At 45.8% G+C, this 25,089-nt stretch overlaps 2 protein-coding genes across 3 annotated transcripts in view; both read right to left on the bottom strand.

Annotated features, from left to right (window-relative positions):
* CCR4 (C-C motif chemokine receptor 4) overlaps positions 1-25,089 on the bottom strand; it is a 45,270-nt gene that overhangs the window by 18,638 nt on the left and 1,543 nt on the right. Inside the window, exon 1 of one of the 2 annotated variants that reach the window (XM_082348732.1) lies at positions 2,915-2,993. The exons of the other annotated variant lie outside the window; for it this stretch is intronic. The gene's annotated coding sequence lies outside the window, so the exon portion shown is untranslated. Of the gene's footprint in view, positions 1-2,914; positions 2,994-25,089 lie in introns of those variants that run through there. 2 annotated transcript variants of the gene reach the window in all.
* TRIM71 (tripartite motif containing 71) overlaps positions 12,827-25,089 on the bottom strand; it is a 67,554-nt gene continuing 55,291 nt past the window's right edge. Inside the window, exon 4 of the mRNA XM_082348818.1 lies at positions 12,827-23,051. Within this exon, the coding sequence (XP_082204944.1) occupies positions 21,600-23,051 (1,452 nt within the window). The 3' untranslated portion in view covers positions 12,827-21,599. The remainder of the gene's footprint in view (positions 23,052-25,089) is intronic.

A 25,089-nucleotide genomic window follows, 5' to 3' on the forward strand; every position in this document is an offset into this window, starting at 1 on the left:
TGCTATACAGTATATCATTGTTGTTTATCTATTTTATACATAGTAGTTTGTATCTGTTAATCCTGTACCCCTAATTTGTCCCTTCTCCCTTTCCTCTCCCATTTGGTAACCACAAGTTTGTTTTCTATGAGTCTGAAAACATTGGTATTATTTTTTAGATTCCACATATAAGTGATATCATACAGTATTTGTCTTTGTCTGACATTTTGCTAAGCATAATATTCTCTAGGTCCATCCATATTGCTGCAAATGGCAGAATTTCATTCTTTTTTTTAATGGCTGAATAATATTCCATTGTGTATATATGCCACATCTTAGTAATCCAATTGTCTGTTAATGGGCACTTGGATTGCTTCCATATCTTGGCTATTGTAAATAGTGTGGCTATGAACATTGGGGTGCATGTATCTTTTTGATTTAGCCTTTTTGTTTTTTCTGGATATATAGCTAAGAGTGCAATTTTTAGTTTTTTGGGAACCTCCACACTGTTTTCCAGTGACTGTGCCAATTTACATTCCTACCAACACTGTACAAGGGTTCTCTTTTCACCACATCCTCTCCAACATTTGTTATTTGTAGACTTTTTGATGACAGCCAGTCTGACAGATATGAGGTGATATCTTGTTGTGGTTTTGATTTGCATTTCTCTGATGATTAGCAAAGTTGAGCATCTTTTGATGTGCCTTTTCATGTACCTGTTAGCCATCTTCTTTGGAAAAATGTCTATTTAGGTCTTCTGTTCATTTTTGATTGGGTTGTTTGTGTTTTGATATTGAGTTGTATGAGCTATTTATATATTTTGAATATTAACCCCTTGTTATATCATTTGCAAATATTTTCTCGCATTCCGTAGGTTTTTTTAAATTTTGTCAATGGTTTCCTTTGCTGTGCAAAAGCTTTTAAGTTTAATCAGGTCTCATTCATTTATTTTTGCTTTTATTTCTTTTGCCTTAGAAGACTGAGCCAAAAAAATATTGCTATGACTTATGTGAAAGAGTGTTCTACGTTTTCTTCTAGGAGTTTTATGGTTTCTGGTCTTACATGTAGGTCTTTAAATCATTTCGAGTTTATTTTTGTATACAGTATGAGGGACTATTCTAATCTCATTGTTTTACATATAGCTATCCAGTTTTCCCAGCACCACTTGTTGAAGAGACTGTCTTTTCTCCATTGTATATTCTTGATTCCTTTGTCATAGACAATTGAACATAGGTGTATGGGTTCATTTCTGGACTCTCTATTCTGTTCCATTGACCCATGAGTCTGTTTTTGTGCCAGTACCACACTGTTTTGATTACTGTACCTTAGTAGTATAGTCTGAAGTCTAGGAGGATTATACCACCAGCTGTCTGAAGATGGTAAAAGATTTAGTGTGGTAGATCATAATATTAATGGTAATGGATATTAGACATAGGCTGAAGTAATCACGGGCCTTTTCAAATATGAAAAGCCATAATTCAATCAATCTTATTCTCTCACATGGACATGAGTAAAATGGATAATAAGAGAACTCTAAAAGATGAACTACTGAATGTTTACTTTGTAATATATACTCTACTGAATATATATCTATCCATTGAAATCCTCACAATAACTCTATGAAGTAGATTTTTTCATTACCTTCCATATGTGCATGGGGAAATTGAGATACACACGTATTAGTAGCCATGCCAACATCATAAAGTTGGTAAGTGATGGAGCCTAGATTAATATCCAGTGCTTGAGCTCTGAGCCATCTTTTCTTGACATTAGATCTGGCTAAGAGGAGTCAGCCCATATCACTTCATGGGGCCACAAAGAACCCCAACCTCTCCTAAAAACAAGTGTCAAGCTACACACAAGAACTTGGATGGGGACTTCCCTGGTGGTCCAGTGGCTAAGACTCTGCGCTCCCAATGCAGGGGGCCCGGGTTTGGACCCTGGTCAGGGAACTAGATCGCACATGCATGTTGCAACTAAGAGTCCTCATGCCACAGCTGAAGATTCCGCATGCCACAGTGAAGATCCTGCATGTGGCAACGAAGATCCCACGTGCCGCAACTAAGACCCGGCGCAGTGAAATAAATAAATAAATGTTAAAAAAAAAAAAAAAAAAAGAACTTGGATGGATTGCAAGGTAATTATGCTGAATGAAAAATGCAATCTCAAAAGGTTACAAACTGTAAGATTCCATTTTTATAACATTCTCGACAAAATTATAGAGATTGAGAACAGATTAGTGGTTGCCAGGTATTGGGTGCAAGGCTTTATCTCATAGGTAAACCTTAGGAACACCCCCATGAGGTGGTCAATTCCCATCTCCTTGCTTGCTTTTGCACCCCAAAGACCAGTCTTCTTTTTCTTTCAAGCTCACTACAACTGCTACAGCTCCTTCCTAAGGCTTAGCCCTGACAATTCTTCCTTCCAATCAGGTGAGGATTGGAGCCACCAGCTAGTTTTCTCTTTTTTGCAAACTTCAAAGAACGAAATATGCATTATTTTCTAATTATGAACAAATGTATCAGTGTGAAGTCAAGAAGAGGCCAACATGTTCATCAAAGAGCAAATCCAGTCACTGCAAAGGGGACTGACGGTTGATGAATCATTTTCGTCCTCCCGGCCCCTCGCGACTCTTCGATGCCAAGTAAGACCTTGGCCCCAACGGCCTGTCCTCACCCCCCAGTCTGTCCCCATGTCACAGAGGCTCACTGAGGGGAGGAAACGGCCCAAGGTCGCCGGCCAGGGGGACTGCTATGCCCTGAGGCAGTTTTGGGGGGGAGATGGGGCCTGGTCCCCCCACAGCCTGGCCCTCACCTGGGCGGCTCCGCCGCCTTCCAGTGCTCCGAGGTGGGTGAAAGCCGCTGCCCTGGTTCCACAGCTTCCCCTTCCCCACTTCCTGGCACCCGGTCCCTCCCCCGCTCCCCAGTCAAATTACCTGTCAGGGACCAGCGAGTCTGTAAAGAAACAACATGGCAGCGCAAGGCAGTTAACAGCCGCCCCAGCTCTGAGGTTGTGGCTCAGGGCGTGTCTGAGCATGCGCTTCTCCCAGCCAATCAGAGGCAAGGGGGAACTGGCGGGTGCCTCTGAGTGGCTAGCCTGGAGGCGCGAGTCTTGCAGCCAATCAGAGCCAAATGAGCCCAGAGGCTGTGGCTCCAGGGAGTGTGTTCTTTCATTCAAGGCTCAAAGTGTATCCGCGCTCAGGCGGCCTCAAGAGCCCCGGTAGGAGTAACCCGTCTAGGGGCGGCCGCCTCTCGGCCAGTCAAGGCAAACAAAAGGACGCATGTCTTGTGGGTCCCTATGGGGCGAGATCCACGGGAACATCTACACGTCTCACTGTTGCGCTGTCAAGGTTCAGCGCTGTAATAGGAGACTGAGATCTACTGAATATCCAAGCCTGAATTCACACTGGTTCCTCTGCCATAAATGCCCTTCTTGCTTTCCTTCCCAGTTGACTCCGGTTCTTCCTTCAGAGGCCGACGCAATGCCATCTTCTCTTCTAAGCCTCCTCCAATCTGGGAGAATCTGATCTCAGGTGGACCGGCCCTGGTCATCCTGCGTTGAGACTGCCCTGCCTTTGTGCCGCCCCCCACCCCAACCCCGCACCCCACCCCATCAGACTAGGAGCTTATCTCGCCCCGGGAAGTGGAGGCAGATTGCATAATAACAACTTGCAAGGGCTGAGTCTGAGGCCGAGCTTCACTCACAGCAGGTTTCACAACCTCCAAGCTTTGTGGCCTCAGGGAAGGGAATTAAGCCCGCTGAGATCAACTTTCTCATCTACAAAAGCGAGGAAGATGGAAAAGCCTCCCTTTAAATTGTTGAATGACTTGAACTGTAACTAAAGCGACAGATAAACCTAGCGCAGGCTCTTGTCATTTCCCTAACTAGTTGTCTGAAGAATGTGAGGAGTTCAGGGGCTGAGGAGTGGGAGGGGGATTGGTAGCGCCTTCTGGTACCTAAATTTAGTCTTCTTTAGGAAAAGGCATTTCCAGATTGGAGGCACCTCAGGATGACATCGGCAGAACTGGGCCCAACAGTTGGAAGCCCCAGGAAAATGGCTTGGCTAGGGGGTGAGGTCCCCCTGCAAGGAGGGGTCCAGTGGGAAGAGGCTGTGTCTGGAGCTGGACCAAAAGACCCCTCAAACTTTATCCCAGTCTTGGAACCTATGACTGAGAAAGGAAGAAGTTCGGCAGCATTTTCCCCTCCGGACCCCAAGCCTCCTTGCCTTTAAAATGAGAGGACTGGGACTTCCCTGGTGGAGAGTGGTTAAGAATCCGCCTGCCAATGCAGGGGACAAGGGTTCAAGCCCTGGTCCGGGAGGATCCCACATGCCGCGGAGCAACCAAACCTGTGCGCCACAATTACTGAGCCTGTGCTCTAGAGCCTGCGAGCCACAACTACTGAGCCCATGTGCCACAACTACTGAAGCCCATGCATCTAGAGCCTGTGCTCCTCAACTAGAGAAGCCACCGCAATGAGAAGCCCGCGCACCGCAATGAAGAGTAGCCCCCGCTCACCGCAACTAGAGAAAGCCCGTGCACAGCAACGAAGACCCAACACAGCCAAAAATAAATAATATAAATTAAACATGAGAGGACTGGGTTGGACATCTCTAGGGTTAGGGAGGGCAGCTCAACCTTGGAAAAAAGCCCACCACCCCGAAACCCTTCCACTGTACATCCTTGACCTCATGGCCTTTCATCAGGAATGCCTTCTCCCACCCCACTCCAATATCCTCTACCATGTCTCACAGTGTTTCCTCCACGTTCAACATACTAAGTACTAAATACGAAAATCTGGTCGTCCCCTGAGGACACTGATTTTTCTCTAGCGCTCTCTAGAGCAGCTGTTCTTTCTCAAACACTCCTGGTTCTAAAAAGATTTGGAGGAGAAATAGATCAGGAAGGTGCAGTGTCCTAGCACAGAGGAGATGAGAAATGTGAGCCTAAAGGTAAGACAGCTTCACTTGTGAGGAGGCAGCAGCACCTGAATTAGGGGCCTCTGAAAGCTGGGATTTCTGGTCTGGCGCCCACAGAGGTCTTTCCCCAGGGCTGGATGACAAAATCTGGGGGAGAAGAGAGAGAAGCTCTCCCTTTACTCACCAGAACCAAAATATAGAAAGGTCTTGAGCCTGGGGTTGGAACCACGCCCTGGGTTTGGGCTCCTGTCTGACACAGGACAAGCCACTGAACCTCTGAATGAACCTCCAATCCCACCTGTCTCCAAGCCTTCCAGGTCTCCACTGACATGTTTTCCCTCAGGTTTTCTTAGCTTCAGCTCTTCCCACCTATTCCCAGTCCCCACTCTGGGTTTGTCTCTTGCTTCTCATCCCTCCCCCTGGCCTCCTGCACTTGCCATAGAACCAGCCCCCCAAGTCTCAGCCATCCTTACACCCATATCATCCTACCCACCAAAGCCAAACCACCGAGCTGAGCTCCAAGGCCCCTCTCCCCTCTGGGCAGTGTGGCGATAGGACACAGGAGGAAATGGGCACCGGGACTGTGAGGCCAGGAGAGTAGAGAGAGCAGGGAGCGAAGAAGCTGTGGTTCTACATGTAAAGGGAGAAGCACAGTGAGAGAGGAAATAAAGAGGAATGGGATCATTTCAGGAGAAATGACAGGAACTAGTGAGAGACTGGAAGCAGGGCACGCAGTATGTGAGCTGCACGAGGGCAGGACTTTGGTCCACGTTGTTCACTACAGTGTCCCCAGCACCTGGAACAGTGCCTGGGTCATAGAGGCGTTCAAGAAATATGTGTTCCAGAGCAGATGATTCATAGAGTGAAGTGATGACTGATGAAACAAAAAACATAATTAGTTGGAATTAATACTGCTTACAAAATTCTAAATACCTTACATAGATCTGTCATTCTTTTTTTTTTTTTTTTTTTTGCCACACCCACACCGTGGGGCTTGTGGGACCTTAGCTCCCTGAACAGAGATCGAACCCAGGCCCCCGGCAGTGGGAGCACGGAGTCCTAACCACTGGACCACCAGGGAAGTCCCTATTCTTTTTTTTTTTAATGTATTTATTTATTTATTTGTTTTGGCTGTATTAGGTCGTCTTTGCTGCGCACAGGCTTTCTCTAGTTGTGGCGAGTGGGGGCTACTATTCATTGCGGTGCACGGGCTTCTCACTGCAGTGGCTTCTCTCCTGGCTTCTCTCGTTGCGGAGCACAGGCTCTAGGCGCCCGGGCTTCAGTAGTCGTGGCTTGCAGGCTCTAGAGCACAAGCTCAGCAGTTGAGGCGCACGAGCTTAGTTGCTCCGTGGCATGTGGGATCTTCCCGGACCAGGGCTCGAACCCGTGTCCCCTGCATTGGCAGGCGGATTCTTAACCACTGCGCCACCAGGGAAGTCCCCCATTCATTTTTCAAATATATATTGAGTGTTTATTCCATGCTGGATACTATCTAGGCCCTGGGAATACAACAGCAAGTGAGCTAAACAGAGAGGGAGGGGATAAAAATGACAAATCAATAAACAAGGTAAGATAAGCTAGTCATAAATGCTAGTAAAAAATGAGAAAGAGGGCTTCCCTGGTGGCGCAGTGGTTGAGAATCTGCCTGCAAATGCAGGGGACGCGGGTTCGAGCCCTGGTCTGGGAAGATCCCACATGCCGCGGAGCGACTGGGCCCGTGAGCTACAACTGCTGAGCCTGCGCGTCTGGAGCCTCTGCTCCGCAACAAGAGAGGCTGCGATAGTGAGAGGCCCGCGCATCGCGATGAAGAGTGGCCCCCGCTTGCCGCAACTAGAGAAAGCCCTCGCACAGAAATGAAGACCCAACACAGCCAAAAATAAATAATAAATAAATAATAAATTAAAAAAAAAATGAGAAAGAAAACAAAGAGAGTTGAAATATTTGAATATTTGACTATAGAATATACTAATGAATAAACGAAAGGGCATTGCCAGAACTCTAGTCTGAGAGTGTGACAACGGAGGTCCTCCTGGCAGGTGTGAGGAAGTTGGTGAAGGAAGCCAGCTGGCAGGGGAGAGACAAGATGGGCTCAGTTTCACAGCTTGTTACGGGTGGTGTTGGCAGAGATTCCTGGAGAACTGACAAATATGAAAATGAACTCTTCGGTTCATAGTCATACCTATACACACACACACACACACACACCTGCATATCTGATACGGTCAAGAATAAAAACATTTAAGAAAAAAGTATATACATATAAAGAAAAAAAAGAAAGAATAAAAGAATAAAAATATTTTAAAAATATATACAAAGAAAAAAAGACTAAAAATATTTAAAGCAGAAAGGAACCCAAATGAGTAAGGAGTGGCTCCTTCACACCGAAGAGTGCTACCTGGCCTCTGTCACAAATGGGCAAACTGCCCCACCCACAAAAGGCCAGTCCTCCGTCTCCAGTGGTTTCCTACTCCTCCAAAGTGGGTTTCTGCCTGCATCTCAGTCTCTCTTGCTTTAGGAAGAATGTCCTGGAGGAAGATCTTGTTGGGAGAGAGTATGTTGCTCTGTGGAAGGTGCAGCAATACTAGTGGTGCTGGAGTCATGACAGAGCCTGTTTCCTGGGGATTCGCCGGACTTGGCTGGCAACCTTGACATGCTGGCACCTGCCCAGCCCTCCCCGCATGAGGGCAGTGGGATAGCGTGTTCTGGGTGGATCCCTCCCCCTTTCTCTCCTCATTCCCATCCCAGACCTTAATGTTACAGGCACATTCCTAAACTGAGTTCCCAAACCTGATGAGATCTCTCAGTCCAGATTAGAGGCTGTATTGCAGTCCCCAGCCCACCCCATTCTTACTAAGAATTTGTCCTGGTGCCAGCCCCTCGAAGATAACCCTGGCTCATCTGGGAGAAGGTGGTCCAGGCTGCTGTTGAACTCTCCTCAGGCAGTAGGGTCTCTCCCTGGAAATGGTGAGCTAACTGAGAACACAATGTAAAAAATTAAAAATTTTGGGAATTCCCTGATGGTCCAGTGGTTAGGACTGCACACTTCCACTGCAAGGGGCACGGGTTCGATCCTTGGTCGGGGAACTAAGATCCCGCATGCTGAGCGACGCGGCCGAAAAAAACAAAAAAAGGTTAAAAGTTTCCGATTCAATGATAGTTAGCTCGGTCCAGTGAAAATACTCTGTCTTTAGCCTTTTGTAGCAAGGATAGCACATATTATTAGAAATAGAATTCTGAGTGTTATATATGATAGCCATTTTAAAACATGTTATCAACTACACTTCAATAAAATTTTTTAAAAAATGTTGGGAATGCTTGACTGTAAAAGTTGCCAAGATAAGTCTCCAGTCACTAAAATCAAAGTTGACATCTTTTGAGTAAAACACTAGGAAATTACCCCACCCAAGAAAACAAAGTTGTTGTCAGGCCACCTGTCCCAGCAGGCCCTAGAAGGGCTTGGTTGAGCAGAAAGTACATTCACATCATGGAACCCACTAACAAGGTCATGTTCACATTTGTCAGTCAGTGTTGCAGGAATATTCACCTCCAAACCCAGCTCCAAAACCCACACATCTTCTTCCCCACCAAAGAGCTACATTCCCCACCTCCTCATTTCTTCTAGGAAAGCCTTCATTCCGGCACTAGGCTAGGCATGGGGCATCAAGAGTAAGTGTAAGTCATAACACAACCTTAAAAAAAAAAAAGAAAAAAACACAGTCTTCTTTTTTTCTTTCTTTTTTTTTTTTGGCTGTGTCGGGTCTTAGTTGTGGCACATGGGATCTTTTGTTGTGGCGTGTGGGCTCCAGAGCGTGTGGGCTCAGTAGTTGTGGCACGTGGGCTTAGTTGCCCCACGGCATGTGGGATCTTAGTTCCCCAACCAGGGATGGAACCCACGTCCCCTGCATTGGAAGGCGGATTCTTAACCACTGGACCACCAGGGAAGTCCCAAAATCAGTCTCGTTGGGAAAAAAAAAAAGATCAACAATGGAAATGGTGAGCTATCTGAGAAGACTGTAATTTTTTTTTAAGACAACACATTTAAAAAATTTATTTATTATTGGCTGCGCCACACAGCTTGTGGGATTTTAGTTTCCCGACCAGGGATCAAACCTGTGCCCCCTGCAGTAGAAGTGGAATCCTAACCACTGGACCGCCAGGGAATTCCCTGTAACTGGTTTTAAGTCATCCTAGACAATGCCCAAACTAAACGACCACTCCCTGGATATGAAGAATTAGAAGAAATGAGGCAACACAGCCCAAATCCTTTTGTAGAAGGGAACATGGTCCTTAGTTGTAAGGCTAAAGATGAAAAGAACTGTACACCAATATGGTATTTTAGGTAGCAAATTTGTTTTACATAAGACTATGGGTGAAGCATTTCTGAAACTACTATATATGTATGCTAGGACTGGGCAAATAAGTAAGTATATTTTAGATAATGAGTCCCAGGTTTCTCTCTGTGAAGAAACTTACAAATAATGAAAGGAAGGAGACTGGAATAAAGCCTGTGATGTTGGGTTAGAATCAGAAGTATCAGTATGAAAAAAAAAAAGTATCAGTATGAACTTAAGGTTTTTAGTATATTTCAGATAGATATGTGTGTAGGTGCATCTGTGTACATAAATATATTTCCTAGTGCTGTCTGCTGAGAGGGCCTAAGAGCAATGACACTCCAGCAGAAGTGAGTCCACTCTGCACCCAGATTTTTGTTTCTAAATACCAGTTTGCAATACAAGGAACCAGGGTTTCTTGGAGAAATGGCTGTCCCCACCATAATGAGCCATATTGTGGGACTTCCCTGTGGTCCAGTGGTTAAGACTCTGCACTCCCAATGCAGGGGGCCCGGGTTTGACCCCTGGTCAGGGAACTAGATCCCACATGCCACAACTAAAAATCCCTCATGCCACAACTAAAGATCCCACATGTGACAACGAAGATCCCACGTGCCGCAACTAAAACCCAGCGCAGCCAAATAAATAAATTTTTAAAAAAATTATTTATTTATTTATCTATCTATGGCTGTGTTGGGTCTTCGTTTCTGTGCGAGGGCTTTCTCCAGCTGCAGCAAGCAGGGGCCACTCTTCATCGCGGTGCGTGGGCCTCTCACCGTCGCGGCCTCTCTTGTTGCGGAGCACAGGCTCCAGACGCGCAGGCTCAGTAGTTGTGGTTCGCAGGCCTAGTTGCTCCGCAGCATGTGGGATCCTCCCAGACCAGGGCTCGAACCCGTGTCCCCTGCATTGGCAGGCAGATTCTCAACCACTGTGCCACCAGGAAAGCCCCCTATCCTCTTTTGAACCAGCTTTAACACGGCCATTCCCTCACTGATGAGCTGAACACGTCTCTGACACATGCACACTCTATATTGTGTGCATAATTCTACTTTTTTTTTTTAAACCAAAGTTTTTATTTTTTTAAATAAATTTATTTATTTATTTATTTTTGACTGCGTTGGGTCTTCGTGGCAGTGCGCGGGCTTCTCATTGCGGTGGCTTCTCTTGTTGCGCAGCACAGGCTCTAGGTGCGCGAGCTTCAGTACTTGTGGCTCGCGGGCTCTAGAGCGCAGGCTCAGCAGTTGTGGCGCACGGGCTTAGTTGCTCCACGGCATGTGGGATCTTCCCGGACCAGGGCTTGAACCCATGTCCCCTGCATTGGCAGGCGGATTCTTAACCACTGAACCACCGGGGAAGCCCCATTTTACTTTTCAAAATTTATACTTGGTAGGTTCATCCTCAAAGAATATGAAAACAATTTAGGTCACCATCGCCTAAACTATTATTACTCTTGTGGGCCTACCATTAATTCAGAAGTGCTAGTTCTGAATCAAATGACTCTATTTAGGTGACATTTTGAAAGAGAAAAAAAAAAAAAAATTAAAAGCCCAGTGACTGGCTGGGCTAAGGGTGCTGTAGAGGTTGACTACAGAGACACTGGAGGAATTTGGGGGGGATGGTACTGGCCTCTATCTTGATTGTGGTGTTGGTTACATGACTATGTACGTTTGTCAAAATTCACAGAAATGTAAACCAAAAAGAGTGAAATTTATTATATGTAAATTATACCTCAATTTTTGAAATTAAAAAAAAAGTACTAGTCTCTAAAATTTGATTTTCTAAATATCCCACCAGATTATATGCTTACTGTGATTTGTTCTCGTGCTCATTATTAAATTTTAATAACTAGTACTGTTGCCTAGGAGACATAAAACTCACTTTTAAGCAAGAGTAAGTCTAGCACTATACACTTAGGGAGAAAGAATAGATGTCAAAGGTAGAGAAAACAAAACTTACAACATGTCTGAGGAGAATGGAGGGGTGGAAGGGAGTCATATATCACTCATGGAAAGCAAATTTCTTAATAGCTATATACCCCATTTTATTTATTTATTTATCTAACTATTTATTTATTTTTGGCTGCATTGGGTCTTAGTTGTGGCACGCAGGATCCTTCGTTGTGGCACGCGGGCTCTGTTTCGGCGTGCAGGCTTCTCTTCAGTTGTGCCACATGGGCTCCAGAGCACGTGGGCTGTGTAGTTGCTGCATGGGGGCTTAGTTGCCCCACGGCATGTGGGATCTTAGTTCCCTGACCAGGGATCGCATTGGAAGGCAGATTCTTAACCACTAGACCACCAGGGAAGTCCTTATGTACCACATTTGACCCCATTTTATACCCCATTCTATTCTTTCTAGAAATGCAAAGTTCTGCCATTATTGTTCTCATATTTCTGCTTCTTATTGTCGTGTTTCATGAGCAAGTCAGGATCTACACTGGAGGAAAAGGGAAAACAGAAGTTCTGAGGTTTTCTTCATCTTCTTGGTCACCCTCCATTTTTAGTAACCATAAGATTAGTTGCTTTCAGTTTTACAACTCGCTCATCCAGCAAGAAATCCATCTTGTAACCCAGTGGTCCCCAATATTTTTGGCACCAGGGACCGGTTTCGTGGAAGACAACTTTTCCAGGGACCAGGGTGGGGGGGTGGGGTATGGTTCAGGCGGTAATGGGAAAAATGGGGAGTGGCAGATGAAGCTTCAATCACTCGCCCACCACTCACTTCCTGCTGTGCAGCCCAGTTCCTAACAGGCTGCAGACCGGTACCAGTCCGCACCTGGTGGTCCAGGTGTTGTTTGGCTGTGTTGGGTCTTTGTTGCTGCGCGCGGGCTTTCTCTAGTTGCAGCGAGCAGGGGCTACTCTTCATTGCAGTGCTCAGGCTTCTCATTGTGGTGGCTTCTCTCGTTGCAGAGCACGGGCTCTAGGCACATGGGCTTCAGTAGTTGTTGCATGCGGGCTCAGTAGTTGTGGCACATGGGCTCTAGAGCACAGGCTCAGTAGTTGTGGTGCACGGACTTAGTTGCTCCATGGCATGTGGGATCTTCCTGGACCAGGGATCGAACGTGTGTCCTCTGCATTGGCAGGTGGATTCTTAACCACTGTGCCACCAGGGAAGTCCTATACCCTCTTATACCATTATAGATATCTTCTCTCAGAAGAAAATGCTTTCAATATTTTATGTTGTTCATTGGATAGATTTTTTTTTTTTGGCCGTGCCATGCAGCATGTGGGATCTTCAGTTCCCCAACCAGGGATCTATCCTGGACAGATTTTTTCTAAAAGATTTAAAAAATAACAACTGTACACATTTTGATCAAATGTACATCCACGGTTGACTGGATGTGTCTGCCTCACTCCCAGATACTGGCTGGTGGTGCTGCCTTCCTTAGGATATTGCCTGTGGCCCTGGGAGTGGGACCAGAGCTCAGCAAGGGCTCACCCTGCTGATGAAATACTCCCGTTAGGAAGTGGCACCATATCACTGCCGCTCATAAGCTTTGGGACAGGCTAGTCACGTGACCTTCCCAATACAAGTAAAGAAAAGGCAATCAGACTTTTTCATTTAAACAGAAGGGTTTTTTTGGTTGTTTTTTTTTTTAAAGTTTTTCTTTTTCTTTTTTTTTGGCCTCGCCACACATCTTGTGGTATCTTAGTTCCCAGAGCAGGGATAGAACCCGGGCCCTGGCAGTGAAAGAACTGAGTCCTAACCACTGGACCGCCAGGGAATTCCCTAAACACGTTTTCAATGTAGTCAGATGTATTGATTGATTTGTTTCCTGTGCCTTTTCATATTTAGATTATTCATATACCATAGAATTCACCCACATAGTTGTAAAACCATCCCCCCACTGCCTAATTCTAGAACATTTTCATCATCCCCAAAAGAAATCCCAGGAGGATGTGGATCACGGGGGACGGTTATGCTTGCTTGTGGAGGCAGGAGGCCTATGGGAAATCTCTGTACCTTCCTCTCAATTTTGCTATGAACTTAAAACTGCTCTTAAAAAGAAAAAAGTCTTGGGGATTCCGTGGCGGTCCAGTGGTTAGGACTCGGCACTCTCACTGCTGGGGCCCAGGTTCGATCCCTGGTTGGGGAACTAAGATCCTGCAAGCCATACAGTACGGCCAAGAATCAAACAAAAAGAAAAACAAACAAAAAGTCTTACCAGAAAAAGTAAACTTAATAGCAGTCATTGCCAATTTCCCCCAACCTCCCAGCCCTTGGCAACAACTTCCTGGCTCTATGTATTTGCCTGCTTTGAATATTTCACGTATATGAAATCATGTATGGTACCTGGCTTCTTTCACTTACGTTTTCAAGGTTCACATGTATCACTATTCCATTCCTTTTTGAGGCTGAATAATATTCCACTGTAATAATAATATTTCATTTTGTTTAGTCACCAGTTGAGGGACATTTGGGTTGTTTCCACTTTTTGGCTATTATTGTTACTATGAACATTCATGTACTAGTTTTTGTGAGGACATGTCTTCAGTTTTTGTGGATATATACCTTGAAATGGCATTGCTGTGTCCTGGGGGGCCTTGAAGAACTGCCAGATTGTGTTTCAAAGTGTTTGTAGTACTAGCAATGTATGAGGGTTCCCATTACTCCATATATTCTGATTACTGGCAGCCCCACGGCCAGCTGCAGAGGGCTGTAGTCACCCTTAGAAGGTTTAGGTCCCTCAAAACTCACCTGAATATCCTGGAAGAGACTGGAGGAACCAGGGAGGGCTGAAGATCAAGCATTGATTCTTTCTAGAGTTTTCCTTCTCTGCACTTCCCTCGTAAGTGGGTTCTGCCTCATTTTTTTTTTAATTTGTTTTTATTTTTGGCTGTCATTGCTGTGCACAGGCGTTCTCCAGCTGTGGTGAGCGGGGGCTACTCTTTACTACAGTGCGTGGGCTTCTCATTGTGGTGGCTTCTCTTGTTGCGGAGCACAGGCTCCAGGCATGCGGGCTTCAGTAGTTGTGGCATGTGGGCTCAGGAGTTGTGGCTCGCGGGCACTAGAGCGCAGGCTCAGTAGGTGTGGTGCACGGGCTGAGTTGCTCCGTGGCATGTGGGATCTTCCTGGACCAGGGCTCGAACCCATGTCCCCTGCATTGGCAGGCAGATTCTTAACCACTGCACCACCAGGGAAGCCCTGCCTCATTTTATCAGCAGCTTCTCCTGGGGCTTTCACAGGATTAAAGATTTCTTCCATTAAAAAAAAAAAATGCATCCATCCAACTTTCTATGTTCAAAAGTCTCCCATTGTGTTCAGCTAGGAGTAAAAGGGAAATAAAAGTGAGAGGCCTGAAAAAGGAAATGGGGAATGGAGTCCAGAGTTCACTAAGTCATACACTCCCATCTTGAGTCTTTGAGGAAACTGCTACTAAGGATGGGTCACAATTTTGAAGCTGAAGCGACTAGTGAGCAAAAAGCACTTTAAATGCTCAATGCCAACATGGGCTGAAGTGGAGAGGTTCCCTATGCCAGGTCCTGATGCCTGGCACTTTAGGAAGGAGGGTCCTGTACAGTAGGGGTAGGACCTACCACCACTGGAACTTCTGTACACGCTATCACAGCTGGGAAGGGACATACAACAGGGGGAAACGTACAGGGGGTGGGGAGTGGAATCCAGTGTGGTGGCTTGCCAGACGCTCCATTCAGAGGTTAAACCTAAGACTGATCAGACACAGAAAGCAGGTGGGCAAAGTTGGGGAAAATTTTCCAGTGAAAAATGAGGTCTCCTAGTAAGCTGTGAACGAACACACAGAGCACAAGAGAAGTCTTCATCCTCCTGGCATGTATGTTACCCTGCCAGCAAAGAGGCACTTGGGCAAGTTGCTCACGTCCCCTTGGCTGGACTTCACATCCAAGTAGTTCCTCCCACCCCAGGCAGAGGTTATAAGGCCAGTGCCCACCTGGGTGGTGGCATCTGTGGGAAAACAGGGTGGGGGGCTGTGGTAATTGGGAAATCACATACTTGTCCCTCTAAAGGGACATCTGCTACTCAGCTTCTTGGGAGAAGACAGGCCTGTGGCTGCCAGATCTGAAACTTCCCAAGAATCCAAAAGTCCAGATTTTAAGCATTTAAGCTCTTTAACACTTCCTCGTTTAAAATGCTGGTATCCATCTGTTTTGAAAACACTGCATGGACCCAATCTGACCCACTGACCAGAGTACAACTTCTGGGCCATGCATCAGAGACTCCCTTTCATGATGGGCAGTGTACACACCCTTATTTATTCTCAATTAAAGGATGACACAGACACACTCTTTCCATGGAAAAACCCTCTTGTTTATTTGATTAAACAAAAATAAAATAAGCTGCATAGGAACAATTTTAAAGTCCAAAGAGACACCAACTTTGTTTTAAGGCTGCAGTAGCTGATACAGCATCTCCTTGCTACCTTCTCCAGCCTTCTCTGTGGACCAGAGCGATACATTCAGAAGCCTGTTAGCTAACACAGTTTTTGAACACTTTTCCACTGGTTCTTCACCTGCTCATTGCCTGTCATGCCTGAGGCCTGCAGTATATCACTTAAGATTTAAAAGTAAAAATCCAGAGGGCAGGAGAAAAAAAAAACCCACCCCAAACAAAAACCTACCTTAAAGGTTTGGGGGGAAAACCTTTGTTTCCCCATTCTCCACTTAATTGACGGGATCCGCACCACCACCGCGATGCCCATTTTTAAAAGTGTCAAGAGGCAGTCAGCACCCAGGTGGGCTTGCAGCATGGTTTCTGTGGCCCGGGCAGTTAGTCTGGTGGTGCATATCCCTTACATGTCTGCCTTGGACAAATCAATAAAAAAAAAAAAAAGTCTTACCTTAGTCATTCTAACATCAAGGCAACATGCCCATGTTAATTTCTCCAATTTTTGCATTTACTTTTCTCACAAAAACAAAAAACCCTCAACCAAGCCATGTATTCTACACTTTAAAATTAAAACATTTTGCTGACCGGGCATGACAGCTAATGGACAGTATTAAGCAAGATTCATTAAAAAAAATACAAACGACCTTCCCACCCACCCGAATATACCTAACATGCTAGTTAAAAACAACAGCCCTTACCCTCCCACCCTCTCACCTGCATTGAATTTAGGGGAAAAGAAGAAAAGAAAGAAATCTTACCGCCCTAGAAACAAGAACACCCCAGAAATGTGAAAAATCCTCCTCTGAAGAGACAACTACACAGACTGCTAGAAACACAAGGAACTATTCCAGAGCTGGTTATTTAAAGAAAGTAAACACTTTGCTACACACATTAACATTCAGTCAGTGTGCTCTGAGATAGAGCCTTAAGAAAAATACTACCTGAGCTTGTAAGTTAATACAATCATTAAAAGGAGGTCTACGACCATGTGGATACACAAAACTTTTAGAACCATTACTGGTTAAATGATGATGGAAAACATCCCACCAGGCTGGCTTGTTAACCCGTAAGATCGGTTTTTAAAATAGGCATCATTGAGGTATTTCTTCACCATGACATTTATAAACCAAATTCACAATAATGACAGTGGTGTTAAGGATGCTCTCGTCCAACCAAAACAAAAATTAAGCGAGGGAGGAAAGAGAGGTGGAGAGGCAATACAGTATATCATGGTAATGTGCTTCTCAACTTTATCAAGTATTTAATAAACAAGCAAAGGAAAAGAATAACCCGTCAAAGAACATGTTACCTTTGGTAGGGGGGGGAAAAAAAATCAAACACAAAAGAGCAACACACACACTTCACCATCACTGCTCAGTAAGACAGTGATTGCTGCAATGCCATGGTGAGGGACATCCTGCTGGGTCCAGAAAGGGTACAAATACAATCACGAGGTCTAAAGGATGTTCATTCCCTTCCAATAGGTGATATTCCCAACAACTAGACCCTTAGAATTGCTCCTAAAAGGGTGTTATTTTCAGACATTCAAAATACAGATATTTTTTCTCTTGAAGAGAAAAAAAAAAAAAAAAGACCTAAAGGTCTTCATTTGCAGATAAGTCCTCAAAAAGGTCAGATGAACCCGTGGTTTCAGAACACTGAACAACGTGGTAACAGTGTGCGTAACTCCTGGTGGGGGGGGAAAAAGCCAGATTGGTAAGAAATACTTGGATTTATGACTACATTTGCCTGTATAGGACTATTTGGTTTCAAAGTTTCTTTTCCAAGGTCAATCAAACGCTTCTCCTGTGAGAAGTCAGTTCTGGATTTATGAAAACATTTTCTTCTCGAGGTAGCTCTCCACTCCTACCCACTCCCCGGTGGATTAATACTATTTAGAGACCCGTCAGATACTAACATGAGGTAGATGACTTTCACCAAAAGTGAGGTAGAAACTAAACAAAAGCAGATGGTGTGGGATGGAGTGGCTGGTGTGTGTGTCCTGTGCCCTGGCCCACAGGCAGCCCAGCCCAGGGAGGCCAGAGCGCCTCAAGAGGGTCAGGCTCCACGATCCCATCACACGCAAGTACAAGACTATGACTTTTATACAGCCCCAGACTGTTGGAAACTCAGCAAGAGTGATGTTTTAAATAAATACTTTTTGGCACCATTGGATTTCTTCTTTTTTTAAACAGAAAAACAAGCCTATAACTTTGGCATATCTCTATCTACCAGAACACAGCAATCTTAGAATCTTCCAAAGAGTAAGACGACACACTTACAACAGTATTCTGCTGCTTCAAGCCCAGAAGACCTCCCGCCTCCAATCATTAAGCTTTGGCTTAACTAGAATAAAGCAGACTGAGCCAATCTCATGCTATTCTCTTACAGCCCCATTACAAACTGCCTTCCATCTGGCAACTTTTTTTTGGCCCAGCGTGTAATTTAGATTCCATTTATGGTACCCCTGTATGTGTTTCCCCGATTCCCCAAATAAGTTAGACTTAAAAGGGCATCCATCAATCAAAGAGTTAGTGCACTTGGGGGTACTGTTTGGGCCACTGGGCTCCAGCCAACTTGCATGCCACCTGCCAGCCAGCACACAGCACAGGTTCTCAGACAGCGTTGCTTCTCGTGACCAAATTCACAGAGGAATTACTTAAAAAACAAAAACAAAACAACCACAACAAAAAACAGTAACACTTTCGAAACGTTAAGTTGGTGTCAACCAAAAGTGGCTTGTATCTGTGGGTTATTTAGATTTCCTTTAGCCATCTCAATATCCAAACCTATACATCCAAATCCAATTGGCATCCCAAACCATATACTGACCTTACACCTCACCTCACCCCCTGACCAGATCAGACATACCTGGGGATTTACTGTCTCAATATCACATCTCCTCAAGAGAAACATTTTATCCTCTTCCCTCACAGCACCCAGGACCTTATCTTTTCACCACTTTAAAGATGCCCTCTTTGACCCAATTCCTGCTACCCTAGCATCACCTCATAATGGGCAGGAGATACGCATTGATAAAACACTTGTTATCTCTCACACTAGGGAGGTCCAAATGCTGGCTTTTCTCATCTCTCTTCCACATTGTACAAGATGCACACTCTGGAATGCTTTGCACCAATCCCTGTGGGTCAGGAGTCAATCTGGGGCAGCCACAGGTGGCAATATTTTAAAAACAAAAGCTTCCCAAGTGTGACCATGTTTCTCAAATGGCAGTGATGCACAATTTTGGGTGCAGAAAATGTAAGGAGACATACCTTTTACAGAGAGTAAAGAGGCAGTATCACCCAGCGACACGTTCATTTCAGGGAGCGGACCTGTTTGCTTTAAAGCAGGCAAATTGAACAGTCTATTAATTAAGCCCTAATCATTTTAGCCACATGTGGAAACCCTGGCTTTACAACCAGATCCACAAAAAAAAGTTAAATAAGCAGCTTTGGTTGCTGCTACTCACCAAGAAAATTTCACTCAGGTTCCAATATTTCCCCACATATGGGGAAACTGGGAAGGAAAGGCTAAGAGTGAAGATGTTGAAAATGAAGACAGAATAATCAAAGGTATTGACTACCGGAAATAACTTAGCCTAGCCATAATCATGACCTGAGTTTCTGAGAACATTTTAAAGAATTTAAGATACTTTTTTTTTTCAATTAAAAAAAATTTTAATCATTTAAAACCAGTTGTCTTTGGTGTTTAAAGGGGGATTATTTAGGGGGCAGGGGGATTGAGAGGAGGAGATTCAGCACCAAGTTATTCCAAAATAAAAAACAATAAAAATGTTTAATTACATGATCTCTTTACCAGTTAAAACTTAGAACTTAGGGGCAACATAAAAGGCAACTGAATAGGAATTAGAGAGGGATTCACTATTAGAGAGGGAATGACTATTAAATTCTTCAATAAAAGGAGAAACGCTTTTACATAACAAGATCCCCTGACACCTCCCCACCCTGAAACACAAAAGCTGGGGGACAGCAGTTTGAAGCTACTTTCCAGTTTTTGGATCCCTTATTGCATGTGGTTCTCCTTTATGGAACAAGGTTTCCCCCATCTTGGTCACTCAGAAACCCCAGAACTAAAGCAATGGGAAGAGACAGGGGACCACGAAGTGGTAAATTAAATGTCCAAAAGAGCTGGATGGGAAAAGCAGTTTGATTGGCTTGCTACACTGTTCCCCATCATCTCCTTTTTTTTGGGGTGGGGGGGGGTGGAATGACAAAAACAATCGATCGACTTGTTAGTCTGTTCGTTAAAAACTCTATCCATATTGCAAGAGGAATTTCTCTTAAATACAGGAATAGAAACTGATCTGTTAGTCTTCCCGTTTAAACAAGAGGTGTCCTGGAAGCCACTGCCATCTGAGAGCACCTCTTTCTCCTGTGGTGCTCTCGAATTTGGTTCTCATTTCAGTATTTGAAAGACAGTTAATGCCCAGAAGCACAAGGTTCTGCACCCAAGTCCAGCTTATGACAAACCCACCCTGTAAAGTGACGGATGCCATCCCATGTTTCTGCAGCAGGAGTCTGGCTTAATAAATTTTCATTCTTTGGTACCGAGATACAGGTTGAACAAGAGGTTTCACGTCCTATACGTTTTTCCGGTCAGGGCAATGTGGTTTACAAATCCTTTACATTCAAAGGCCTTTGGGGGGGAAAATTCACGTTTACCATGCTCCATGGCTCAGGAGCAGACCACTCTGTAAAAGTGACCCGAGCAGAGGGTGTGGGGATGGGCTGTTCCCATAAACTTGACTTTAAAACATTCTATTTCCCTGAACTTCCAAAGCAGGAAAAAATTGTGCTTTTAAAACAAAAGTTCATTCCTTTGCCTACTCTTCTTAGGAAAAGAAATGCCTAACATTAAGAGAACAACACTCAACCGCAGTCTGGGGGTCCCTTGCCTGTGTCTCATGCTCTCTGCTGACCAACTCAGCACACGCATGCCCACCCACCCACTCAATGTCCACATGCCACATGCCTGAAAATCCTCTTTCTGAGAAGGAGGTTAATTTTCTTCTTCTACTTAATTCTTTATAACCAACAGCAAACTAAAAACACTTAACTTCTGAGAATACTTTCAATCAAAAATCCTGAACTACATCTATTTTTCAGAAACCGAAGTGTGAAAAGAAAAAGTTCTTTGGGAGGTGGTATAGCATTTTCAGTTTTACTATTTTGGTGTAAGGTGGCTTCACACCCACACATACATACACACGCGCACACACACACACCCTCCCTTAGAAGAAACAAAGATTGCATACCCTAAAATAGGAATGGTCTGCTTTTCTTGGCTAGCAAGCCACAGCCACTTCTTCTAGGAATAAGAAAATATACTGATGTTGAACGGGTTGAGAAACACACTGAGGTATAAAAGAACACAGGAAGTTCACTGTTGCAGCATTAAAAAAAAAAAAAAGATTTTTCCCAAAAAGATCAAGATCACACCACACAGCCTAACCCCATAAACACAGTATTCTCAAGAACACAAATACTCTACAATTAAGCATCTTAAATCCCATTTTTCCACGTTTTATAGTTTTTTTTTTTAACTTAGTAGTTTTCTCGTGTTTGCTTGGCTCAATCTACAGAATGCACCCCACCGCACACATCCAGCACCCTCCCAGCCACAGAGATGCTAGGCTTGTGCATTTCACGCCCCACGGAGGGGAGAGGGGAAACGTGAACTCCACTGAGCGAGGGTGGGAGGGCAGAGGGCCTGTTGGAGAAGGAAATGTAAAGGTTTCTGAGGTAGATAGAGATCATCACTTCACAGGCTCAATCCCTGCAGAAAAGATACGTACATTCATCTGTAAAAAAATAAAGATGAGGTAGGACATAAGCAATGTTGTACTTTTCTTGTTGTCTTTAAACAAAAGAAAAAAAAAATAAAAAGAAATTTCCCTGAGACGGTTTCTTCTTTGAATTTCAAAAGGGGGAGGAGAGAGAGAGAGACGTACACACGCGCACCCCAAACACAGAAGCCTAGGAATGTGATTAGAAGATGAGGATTCGATTGTTGCCAAAGTCCACCACGACAATCATCCCATCCGGCGTGACAGCGATGCCGGAGGGCCGGTCCATCTGCCCAAAGCCACTGCCCTGAGCGCCAAACTTGCACAGGAAGCTGCCGTTGGACTCGAACATCTGCACCCGGTGGTTCCTGGAATCGGCCACGATGATGCGCCCCTCCTGGTCCACGGCCACGCCCTGTGGGCGCAGGAATTGCCCATTGGCGGTGCCCTCTGAGCCCAGGAAGCGGGCCGACTGGCAGTCCGGGTGAATGACCAGGAGCCGGTGGTTGTTGAAGTCGGTGACCACCAAGTGGCCCTCGTGGTTGAAAGCCACCCCCCTCGGGGAGTCAAAGTGCTTCCAGAGAGCCCCCTCGAAGCCATACTTATTCAGGAAGACCCCATCGGGCCCGAACAGCTGGATCCGGTGGTTCCGCGTGTCGGAGACCAGGATCTTGCCCTCGGAATTCACCGCCACATCCCAAGGGTAGTTAAATTGCCCGTTTTTGGTGCCCTTCTCACCGAACTTGAGGAGGAACTGGCCCTCAAAAGTGAAGATCTGGATGCGATGATTGTCCTTGTCGGCTACCACGATCCTGCGGGAGGTGTCACAGGCTACGCCGGCGGGCCGGTCGAACTGCCCGGGCCGGGAGCCCAGAGTGCCGAACTTGTGGTGGAAGGCGCCGCAGGGCTTGAACACCTGGATGCGATTGTTGCTGCGGTCAGCGACCACGATGTAGCCCTCCTTGTCCACGCTCACGCCCCAGGGCCGGCACAGCTTGCCATCGCTGTCGCCCTCACTGCCGAAGCTCAGGCCCGGGAGCCCGATGCCCACGTAGCTGCGGCCGGACTTGACCACCACCTTGAAGGGGCTGTTCTCGATGTGCTGGTTGCACAGGGTGACCGACACCAGGTGCTCGCCCTCCAGCTGTGGCCGGTAGCTCACCACGTATGTCCCGTTCTGCTGGTCGCTCACCTCCGCACCAAACAGGTTGCCGTCAGGGCCCAGGACCACGGCCGACATGAGGTCGCCTCCTGAGAGGCGGGGCTCCCCGTCGTGGTCGTAGCCGATGACAGTGAAGGAGGCCACCTTGCCCTGGAGGGCCCGCTTGAGGCCGTCGCCCGTGGCCTTGGTGAGCGGCGCAAAGGCCCCGCTGCTGACAAAGCCGAAGGACTTGATGGCGAGGTAGAGGGCCTGGTCAGGGGGTGTGAACATGACCCGGTCGTCCTCCTGGGGCTGCAGGAGGCTGCGCACGGTCTTGAGCTCCTGCACCTGCGCCAGCATGCGGTCTCGGGCCAGCAGGATGTCCAGCGCCCGCCCCTCCTCCAGGACCTGCTGCACGGCGCTGATGGTGCTCTCCAGCTTGTTGAGGTTTTGCCGCAGCTTCTCCACCTGCAGGTACAGGGACTTGGCTTTCACCTGGCGGATTTTCTCTACCTGGAGGGAAAGGTGAGAGCCGGGAGAGAGGACACAGAGGCTTAGAACCAAGACAGAAAACAACGCATCAGCTGACATACTCATACCGAGGGAAACCTCACACTTGAGGGTCTGCAGAAACGTCTGGTCTGCATTCCCCCAAAGTGGCAAAATCCAAAGACAGGGAGGCTGGGGAACTGTCCCTGATCACAGGAGATAACTACAGAGACCTGACAACTAAATGCAACAACTGATCCTGGATTGGGAGGACACTGCTATTAAACACACACTGTCCCTGATGGTCCAGTGGTTAGGACTCTGTGCTTCCACTGCAGGGGGCGTGGGTTCGATCCCTGGTCAGGGAACTAAGATCTTAAAAGCCGTGCAGCACGGCCAAAAAAAAAAAAAAACCAAACCAAACCAAACAAAAAAAACACCAACCCACTATTGGTGAAATGTGACTACAGACTAAGGATTAGATACTGGTGTTATATCAAGATTTGACTTCCTGGTTTTGATTAGCTGTGATTAAGAGAATATCCTTGCTCAGAGGAAATAAACTGAAAACATTTAGGTGTAAAGGGGCAGTGTCTCAAATACTCCAACTTACTGTCAAATCACACACACACACTCACCTATTGAGAGAGAATGATGAAAATGGGGCAAGATGTAAATAATCAGTGAATCTGGGTAAAGGATACATGGGGTTCCTTTATTATTCCTGCAAATTTTCTCTCAGAAATTAAATAGAAGTTAGAAACAGTCATGTAACAAAGAAACGTTTACTGAGCACCTACTCTGTGCCAGGTGCTGGAGGTACATGTGGCCCATAGAAAACATGGGCCCTGCCCCACTGAGCTTAGAGTTTAAAGCAAGAGATACTAAGCAAGCAAAGAAATACTGCAAGACAATTTCAGACAGTGCTAGGGGTTAGAGGATAGAAAAAGAGTGTGACAGACAGTGACGAGGGAGGCCTGATTTAGACAGAGGGTTGTCAGGGACAGGTGGCCTTGAATGTGGAGAGAAAAGTGGCAGAAAGGGGACCAGAGGCAGGATTGACCAACGGACTGTAGTACAAGGCTGGTCATGCACTCCCAACAGACTGAATCAAAAATGCTCCTATGTACAGAGGGCCTGAAGTCTCCTGAAGGATATTTCTCTCTCAGCATAAACACACAAACACACACACACACACACACAATCAGAGACAGAAAGCCTGTGTGTGGAGAGAATAAAATGACGGATTTGGTGAGGATCACAAACCCTGCTCTTTCCTTGTCCCGTTTTCTCTCTTCACAGGGGTTAGAAATCTTCATCAGGGAGCCTGAGAGGGCCCACACCCCAAATTTGGAGATACCAACTTTTTAGCAACTGTTGGCCTGTATTATTTCCAAAGGGGCCTCTAAATCTAAAACACCGTGATATGTAAACAGGGGTTCTGACCTGCTTCTGACTCAGATCACACTATTAGGGAACGTGGGATTTTTGTCTGACTGATCAGTTCTCCATTCTTTTGCAGGAAATAACTCAGTCCTCTAAGTTTAAGTGGTTTCCTCTGAAAAGAACAGATCAGTCGCCCAGCCAGTGCGTGCTGTTTTGCAGAGAGAACCATGACTTCTGAGTGCTTGACCGATCTGAAAGCCACAGAAAGTCTACTTCAGAATAAGGGTCCACTGTTGGAAGGGCTGGATTTTAATCCGATTTTCCCGTCGGGGGTGGATAACATGATTTTGGACCTGATTCATGTGTATTCATCTGTCCACTCTGGAAGGACGTGTGTGTGCAGAGAAGCCCACGTGGGGACAGATCAAAGAGAAGCTCTGTCGTTTGGTTTTGCACTGGGCCAAACCTCTCGGCCTCGATTCTGATCCCTCAACCAGATGGTTGCAGCTACCCGCCAAGAGGCAGCCATGTCCACTGGAAATGCACAAGCCACAAGAAAGGACATGCATCCAGATACCTATAACTGGGTCACCGAGCACTCAAGTTATCTCCAATAACCAGGATGCAAGAAAGAAAAAAAAAAAAAAAAAACCACTGTGTAACAAGGAGGTGCCCA

This window comes from Balaenoptera borealis (genome assembly GCF_965194805.1).
Source record: "Balaenoptera borealis genome assembly, chromosome: 12".
Lineage (NCBI taxonomy): Eukaryota > Metazoa > Chordata > Mammalia > Artiodactyla > Balaenopteridae > Balaenoptera > Balaenoptera borealis.